At 33.2% G+C, this 9,249-nt stretch overlaps 1 protein-coding gene and 1 non-coding gene across 2 annotated transcripts; both read left to right on the plus strand.

The window, feature by feature from the left end:
• The first annotated feature begins 2,085 nt into the window (after positions 1-2,085).
• Positions 2,086-8,054, plus strand: LOC137823150 (eukaryotic translation initiation factor). The gene is made up of 9 exons (XM_068628294.1): positions 2,086-2,438; positions 3,313-3,384; positions 3,844-3,945; positions 4,170-4,328; positions 5,174-5,271; positions 5,704-5,791; positions 5,876-6,211; positions 6,304-6,549; positions 6,635-8,054. Exons 1-9 carry the CDS (start codon positions 2,292-2,294, stop codon positions 7,667-7,669), a joined length of 2,283 nt encoding a protein of 760 aa, XP_068484395.1. The 5' UTR covers positions 2,086-2,291; the 3' UTR covers positions 7,670-8,054.
• On the plus strand, positions 2,630-2,733 carry LOC137823248 (small nucleolar RNA snoR103). The gene has a single exon (XR_011083101.1). It is a non-coding gene; the product is annotated as a small nucleolar RNA snoR103 (small nucleolar RNA).
• Positions 8,055-9,249: the final 1,195 nt, after the last annotated feature.

Raw genomic sequence — 9,249 nt, forward strand, 5'->3', positions numbered from 1 at the left:
TTTGCGGTGCGATTTGGTTTTGTTTTTTTGTTAAAAATACATTCAAATCAAATATAAAAAATACATGCGATTCAGTTTGGTTCGAATTGAAAGAAAAAAAATCTAAAACAAACTAAACCAATTAATGTGATTTACTTGCTCTTTTCATAATTAAATATATAATAGTAAAAACATATTATTCAAAACCTGAAACATATATTAGATAATAAATTAATAAAATCATAATATTCGATAGTTAATATCATTAAAAGTTAAAATCTTATATTTTTATAGTCTAACACTAATAAATACGAAACAAAATAGAAACAATTTAAGGAACGTAAAAATACGACAACAGGTCAATATGACAAACTTGACCAAGAAATTAAAGGGGACATAAAAACAAATTATATCAATTGTTCATATAGTTGCAACCTATAGAAAATAAAATATCATCACTTAAACTTGAATTGCAACATTTCTTTCATGTTTTTAGAAAAGAAACCTATTTCGTTAATAAATTTTCTTACCTATAAAAAAGATTAATTTCAAGTGCAATAACTAGTCAAACTCAACATCACATTTTTATTCAGGTAGTGGTGGGATTGGACCAAGTTCTAAAAGTGTATAACAAATAATAACCAATATGAGTAATAGTGATAATCATTGTAATCAATTTTTAATTAGTGAAAATCTTTGCAGTTGGCAAAGGAGAATTGAACATTACCTAAGTTAACGGTGAACCACCAAAATGTTCCTTATTGCTTTCTATTTCTTGAGTTTTCAACTATTTGTTGTCTTATTACAAATATTTACGAAAACATTTATGAACTTGTTTACAAAATCATTATACAACCCCTCCAATGTTTAATAAGCCTCTTCGATTTTTTTTTTCAAATCAGTTTTAAACTCTATTCAAACTCTTCCATTCTAAAGCTAATAATTTATTTCAATATGAAGGACAACTTCATATATACATATTCTTTTTGTAACACTTACAACACCGTATTGGGCATATTAACTCAAATAGTTGGTTCACCATGTTAGAATCACCTTTGGGATTCACAAGTGAACTTTCGTGACTTTTAAAATTTTTTGTAATTCAAAGTGTGTCTTGTGATATAAACATAAAATTTGTACACTTCTTTGAATTCTCATAATGTATTCTCATATTTTACTTTGTTATTTTTTGGATGACGTATATTTTTTTAGCTTACATTTAAACTTCATCTATTTCTTGAGAACTTGCGTTCACTTTTTAAGTAAGTTTTGTTTTTCATATAGACTTTGATGCATCTTGTACTATTTTAATATACTTCTCTTCAAACTTTAAGTTTTGTAAATTATTTTACTTAGTGTTACATTAGGTAATTTTATCAAGACTGAAATATTTGTAACGAATTTTGTATGTAAATATATATATATATATATAATCATATAAATCTTATTTATGACTTTACACTTTAATGGTAGGATAGTGTTATGAGATTCTTTTAATATAACGGGGATCGTGTATTTATAGAGATTTTAACTTTAAAAGTGGGTTTTCAACTTTCTTATATGGATGAAACTAAAAAACCTCATTTGTAAATTTGGAGTTATGAATGACTTTTATCCATTGGGAGTGAGAAGCTATATTCATTTACATTAATATAGGGAAATATACCGTGTTTTAGGGTAGTAAAAGAAAGTATCCACTTGAATACTTTAAATCTTTCAAAATTAGTAAAAAATCAGGATAAAATCTATCAAAATATCCAATTGAATAATGGGTCTTTGCAAATCACAATTGTAGACTTTTTTTTTATCCTTGTATATTTTCTTAAAGAGAAATCTAAATACTTTATTCTATTTAAAATTATTAATAAGTGAAGCAATGTTGGTGCAAGTAAAATTTGTGAAATTTATTTAAAGTTATTGATTTCAAAAATTATAATTTCATTGATGGAGTTAAATTGGTGAAGATCAGATCTTGATATTGTGAATTTTAGATATGATTTTTTTTCCTTATGTGGATTTATACTACTTTTAATTTTAGATCCGATGAAAATAAAAAATAAAAAATTTGAGCTTATATATGTTATATTTTGAAAAAATGTTTTTAAAAAAAATAAAAGCGGTTGCGGACACTAATTTTGGGGAAATAGAGGGAGTAAGTAGCGTAGCCGCTGCAATTGTTGTTTGGTGTAAGGGTTTTATTTGTTTCCCGCACTGTTTCTCTTTCTCTTCTCTCTGGCGCTGCGCAGAAGAGAGAGAGAAGAAACAACAATCCATCAATCAACACTCTCTAGTCTGTGGCACTCAGTAGTGATATGCAGCAGGCTGATTCAACGGTTCTAAGCTTGAGGCCTGGCGGCGGTCGTGGCGGCGGAAGCAGGCTTTTTGCTCTCTCCTCCTCCTCTTTCACTTCCTCCGCCGATCTCCCTCTCACGCGCCCCCATGCGTCTTTCTCCCTCAAGGTCAGATCTTTCGCTTCTCTCCACTCACTTCTCCGATTTCTCAACCACCTTTTCTTTGGATCTCGTTACACTTACCCAACTGCTGTTGCTTTTGTTATTACTATTGTTATCATTTTATATTTGATGAATATGGTTGTAGAATTTAAGTTTAGGGTATTAAAGTTGGAATGTCCTGATTCTTGGTGGGAGCACTCAGCTATGGGTTCTTGCTGTAAATATGGACACAAAGCAACGTGTGGGCTTTAGGTGGGCTTTCTTGAGTTTTAGATTGCCCACAAAGGACCCACACACATTCCTACAAGTTTGTCTTTGGAACTAGGGTTTGGTTCTACGGTTGTTAGTGAATATCAATACCAATGGGGTTCCCTCTCACAGGAAATGCCATTGCAGTAAAACAGTTTGCAAGAGCTGCCTCTGCCTATGCGATTTTCCTTAAAAAACGACTGTGTTGGCCTAATGTTGCTAGGCATGTTGGTTCATTGCCTTTGCATTAAGGAAGTTTTTATGTTTTTTTGAATGTTTCACACGTATCTTATGCAAGAGAGAGGCTTTTTCCCACACAACGTAGTAAATGAGTCTGTTGTGTTATCAGCGTATTTGTTTCTAAGGAATTGAAAAGGGGGACGGTTTTGTCTTAGCAAATGTTAGGAGAAATGTTGGTTCATCATTGAGTTTCGTGTATGCTGGTTAATTTATAACCATTTTTATCACCAGAGTTTTGTAAGGGACTTGAATGGAAAATAAATGTGATTATGTGATGTTTATCGTTGCATACTATCATATATGAGGTGTTTATTGGTTGTAAGGTCGTGGTTTTAGTGTGGGCTTTGCATAGAGATCTGTATCTTGATTGTTTATTGTTTTTGATTTATAGACCGGAGATTCACGTTTTGAGGTTCGTGAACGTGTGCAATATACCAGAGATAAGCTTTTACAGCTTCAAGAGGTAATTGTTTGTTCTTGAAATTTAGCTTTATTTTTATTTCTATAAATCTGTTTCTGAATAAGCAGAATTTTTTATTTTCTTTTAACAGTTCTTTGATCTACTGTCCTTTTTTTTGTTATTTAAGCTTTATACTGATCACACCTATCTTCTGCTAAAATCTAGTGTAGGATCAGCATTCGGTCATGGCTAATTGATTTTTATTATTTTATTATAGGATCAGCGGTCTATCTTTTTTTTTTTTGGTGGGGGGGGGGGATTGTGTTTTGGTGCATTAAAAGGCTATATTACCTAAGTCTCGAAATTTTTCTTTTCGTGGTATTTCTCCCCCTTTGCACTCCATACTAGAGAAATCTGCTTCTGAATATTATGGTTCAGTATTCTTTTGTGACTCGTGTAAGCATCTAAACTAATACTGATGTTTTAACTGTTATCTAATTTGTTGAAAATTTTCTTTTGTAGGTTATTGTTGACGTCCCTGATGATACTCTGAAAATTAAGCAAGATATAGAAGCTGAACTTTTTGGTGAAAATCAAAGTTGGGGAGGACGTGCTGACAGCAATGTAACTATCTACTCTGCCTTCTTTATAGTTTTGTTAAGAACCATAAATCATCTTCCATCCCATTTGTAAATTGATTAATAAAGTTGATTTATTTTTTGGTGGAAAACGTACTTGTACTACTGATCTGATACATTTGTTCTTTTGACTGTAGCAATTAATTATTATCTGTTTTATAAATCTATCTGTATTCATTTTTACAATTTATGTTATGTAATATTGTGCAGCCTCCTCATCAACTACAAAATCGGTATCCCGAGACAGATAATCGTGATTGGCGTGGTCGTTCTGGACAACTTCCTGCTAGCCCAGATGAGAGGTCTTGGGAAAACCTCAGAGATAACAGTAGTCAGTTTGCAAGGACACAAATGTCTTCTACCCAAGGGGTAAGCATTGGAAGAAATAAATCAGTTTACAAGAAAATGTTATACAACTGTCTTACTATTTGTTTTGCTCACAGCAAAAGAAATAAATGAGATGAGATTTTTCCAAAGGAGTGATTGCTATACATACACTTATTGTTGCTTTATATATATATTTTTATTATCATAATTTTTTTTTGCTACGTATTCCCTGATGAACCTGTGACCAATATTTGCATGATTTTTTTTTTCTAGTTTTTATCTATGTTACTCTTGGACATGTGATGCGGTCATCACCACATAAATAGCTAACTTACATACATGATAAGTTGTTGGCTTAGTAAATAAATTTTTCTTGCTTTTCTTGTCTTTTCTTAATTTGTTCGTTACAATGTAGCTTCATTTGCTTTTATCCATGTATCAATGGCCACTGCAATTTTGTAGTTGTAGTGTGTTTTTTTAGTTGGCTGCAGATGATGCAAACCAGTTGAAGAAGCATGTGTTAGCATGGATCTAAATGAATGTTAGTTGGGTTGTTTCAATGGAGATCCCAACACCACTTATAAAAATTACAATTATTAGAAGATATTGTGCTGAGCTACTATTAAAAAACGGGAGTTATTTTTATTTAGTAATAAATGTTTTTGTATGTTCTTTTGAAGTCTACCCGTTCCCCTTAGACTAGTAATTCATGATGAGTGAGTTATGCTGCTGGCCTTATCAGAATTACTTGGTTAATAGATTAAGAGTATTTGTCATATGCTATTACAAGAATTTTTGCTTAATATCATTGTTATTTGACTGTTTACCTATTATTAGATTGACGTGATGAATTTGTATTATTTTTAATCTGCTGTCTATTTATTCAGGGAGGACCTACTCCTACACTAACCAAGGCTGAGGTTCCTTGGTCAGCCAGAAGGGGAAGTCTATCTGAAAAGGATCGTGTCTTAAAGACTGTGAAAGGGTAAATTTTTGGAGTTGTGAATTGCCGTTAGGTGTGAGTCCCATTAGCCATCGGGAAAGGATTCTGGGTTGCCATGTGTGCTTGAATCTTAGCTTCTGTAGTACATGTATCGTGTAGTAATTGCCCTTGATGCTGCTAGGTTGTAAAATGGCTTCAGCCATGCACAATTGGAGGGTGTTGACTATTAAATATGAAAGTAAAAAATAAAAAAATAAGTCAGTTTTGTTTACAAAAGATTCTACCTTTCCTGTATAAATTAATGAGCCACTTCTGAAGCTGTTTTTAAGCCTTTTTCACATTATACTCTATTAATGGTCTTTGGACCTGTGTTGCTTCTGCTATTTATATACAATAATAGGATAGCTCCTTCTATTTATACATATTTTCAATTGGATGGTTCTGGCTACTTATACGTTGTCTTATTTTATGCAGAATACTGAATAAGTTAACTCCTGAGAAATTTGATGTCCTGAAGGGTCAGTTAATTGATTCTGGCATTACCTCTGCTGACATCTTGAAGGTCGTCACTTTTAAATTGCCGCTGTTAATCTATATCTGTTCACATTCTTGTTCTAAATTTACTCGCTTTGCTTTGTGAGTGCAGGATGTCATTTCACTTATATTTGACAAGGCTGTTCTAGAACCAACATTTTGCCCAATGTATGCTCTTCTGTGTTCTGATCTGAATGAAAAACTGCCTCCATTCCCATCTGGGGAACCCGATGGGAAGGAAATCACCTTTAAGAGAGTATTATTGAATAATTGCCAGGAGGCATTTGAAGGTGTGGAACTAAAAAGGATGGCTGTCCCTGAGCAGGAGACGGAGCGTATGGACAAGGAAAGACTGCTCAAGCTTCGGACTCTTGGAAATATTCGTTTAATTGGTGAGCTATTGAAGCAGAAGATGGTTCCTGAAAAGATTGTCCATCACATTGTTCAGGTTTGAAGAACTTGAGATGTCTACTGTCACTAACTAATGTTAGTGTTGGTTCATAAATATCCACTTACTTGTATGCTTTTTACTTTGAGCAGGAGCTTTTAGGAACCCCAGACAGCAAGTCTTGTCCTGTTGAGGAAAATGTGGAAGCCATATGTCAGTTTTTCAATACTATTGGCAAGCAACTTGATGAAAGTCCTAAATCGCGGCGTATAAATGATATGTACTTTAGTCAATTGAAAGAATTGAGCTCAAATCTACAACTTGTACCCCGGCTTAGGTTCATGATTCGAGATGTTCTAGACTTACGTGCTAGTAATTGGGTTCCTAGACGGGAAGAGGTAATTTTTTGTGATTTTTTATATTCTGACTCAATATCTTTGTGTTTAGTGCCTTGTTATTAAGTTTTAGTGCCGACTTGTGTAGATCAAAGCCAAAACCATTACTGAAATTCATTCAGAGGCAGAAAAGAATCTTGGTTTGCGACCAGGTGCCACTGCAAGTATGAGAAATGCCCGTGGTGGTGTTCATGGAAATTTCAGCCCCGGGGGTTTCCCTATTTCCCGACCTGGTACAGGGGGTCTGATGCCTGGAATGCCAGGGAGCAGAAAGATGCCTGGGATGCCTGGATTTGATAATAGCAACTGGGAGATGCCTAAGTCTAGATCTATGCCAAGAGGAGACTTCTCAGGTGTTCAAGCTGCTGGACCCAACAGCCCTTTACTTTCCAAGCCCACAATCCTTAATTCAAAATTGCTACCTCAAGGGAGTAGTGGTATTGTAAGTGGAAGAAATAGTGCCCTAGTACATGGAGCTGCTACATTTTCTGCTCGACCGGCAAACTTTGGTGTAGGTCCTGAGACAGTATCTCAGCTCTCTTCACTTGATAAAACAGTTGCTCCTGTTCCTGTATCCTCTGGGAAGTCACAAGCACCATCTGGTGGATTGAATACTGATGATCTTCGACGCAAAACTATCTCTCTTCTACAAGAATATTTCAGTGTTCGGCTTTTGGATGAGGCATTACAGTGTGTGGAGGAATTGAAATCTCCTTCTTTTTACCCTGAGGTTGTTAAGGAAGCCATTTGCCTTGCACTTGATAAAAGTCCACCATGTGTTGAACCTGTAGCCAATCTCATGGAGTATCTATACATTAAGAAGATTCTTACTGCTATAGATATCGAGGCCGGCTGTTTGTTATTCGGTTCTCTGCTGGATGATATTGGCATAGATTTACCTAAATCACCTAGTAATTTTGGTATGATAATTGGGAAACTAATTTTGGCTGGGGGATTAGATTTTAAGGTGGCGAGAGAGATTCTCAAGAAGGTGGAAGATGACATGTTCCAGAGAGAAATATTTGACAGTGCGGTAGGGGCCATTAAATCTTCTGCATCCGGACAAGCAGTGTTGGATTTACAAACATCTGATATTAAGGCCTGCCAGAGTCTGCTCAAGTGAGTCAATATGATTCTGTAACTGGACGAACCTGTCTTCCTTTGCTACTTTAAATTACCCCTACATCCTCACTTTTTGAGTAAAAGATTTTTGTATTAAAGTATGTTATAAAGTGGAGATTTGCCAGGTATTTTTCTTAAGCTGTAAAATTTTATTTTTGATTGAGATTTTTTATGTTTATTGAGGAAAAAGTCCCTACCATAAAGCTACGGATATTATTTTCCGGTTAGCTAATCAGGTGCGAAGTTTCTCTGGAAAAGTGTCCCATTAGGGGTCAAATTTTATTTTATTGTATTTCAGTAGTTTCGATTTACTTAATTTCGTTGACATAGTGATTGTTCAATTTGTCAGTGCATAAATAATCTATATTTGAATATTTATGTTGCTAGATAGTTCAGCTTGATCTTGCTCATTCTGCTGCTTGATTATCCTTGTCTGGAATGATGAGTGGCCTGACAAAAATTATAATTACAGTTAATCATACATTGTACTCACTGTACCTGTTAGGCAAAATCACCTCAATATTATTGGTTTACTTGTGATCTCAATTCTTAATCATTTGATTTTTCTTTTTGTAATTTTACAGGAACTATGTACCTTTGGTTCACATTAATGTAATTTAAAATTAAGATGTGAAAAGTTGTTAATTTCTTAATTTAAGCGGAAGACCATATATAAGTACGGACAAATATAGCCATTGGGGAGTTACAAATTTCAAAATATATGATTTTGTGTTGTTTTTCTAAGTCAGTTTTAACTGAAGTATAAAGTACACTAGAACTGAAATGTTTCATATTGTGTCGTTAATAAAGTTTTGCAGACATGCTGTGTTTTTGTTTTGTTAATTAGGAGTTAATTTATCTCAGTACATATGTAGGTAGGAGTGTATGGCAACTAGCTAAGTAGTGAGTTGATTGATATTTCTGTAGTTATGCAAAGAGATTCTTTTCTTGGTTTATTTTGTGTTATTTTCTTTTTGTATGTTTTGTCATGTGATATTTGTGTTCTTCATAGTGTGATAGTCAATATTCTTTCTCGTTTAAAAAGATTATCAAAGTTGAGAAGTTTACAATAATTATAATTGAAGATAATAGATAAATGATCTTTATATTTGTTTTTATTAATCTCCCAGTTGTTCTTTCCGTAAATGTTTTATACTATAATTACAATAACTATTATTTACTATCTCTTATATTATAACAAGTTTTTATACTATCATTCTAATTACAAGTATTCTTTATATAACTTCTAACCGTTGTTAACTTTTTCTGAGTTTAAAAATCCAAATATTCGTTTTCACCGAATCATTTTGACTTTAACAAATAATAAAGTTTGATAGATACAATACCAGCTTTCAAAGAGTAGATGCACAATGAAGTTTAGAGCTTTTAAGGATCAAAATGGAAATCTAATTATCATATCTAACTTGAGTATATTGTTATATATCTATGTATACAATTTATTTATTTTTAGTATGAATAAGTTATTCAACTAATGAGTAAAGTTTTAACATAACACCCTTTAATAATCAACTTCGGTTTTATTTTATATAGATGACTAAGTAATAATTTATTATTGGAATC

This window comes from Phaseolus vulgaris, chromosome 9, assembly GCF_051622355.1.
Source record: "Phaseolus vulgaris cultivar YP4 chromosome 9, ASM5162235v1, whole genome shotgun sequence".
Classification (NCBI taxonomy): Eukaryota; Viridiplantae; Streptophyta; class Magnoliopsida; order Fabales; family Fabaceae; genus Phaseolus; species Phaseolus vulgaris.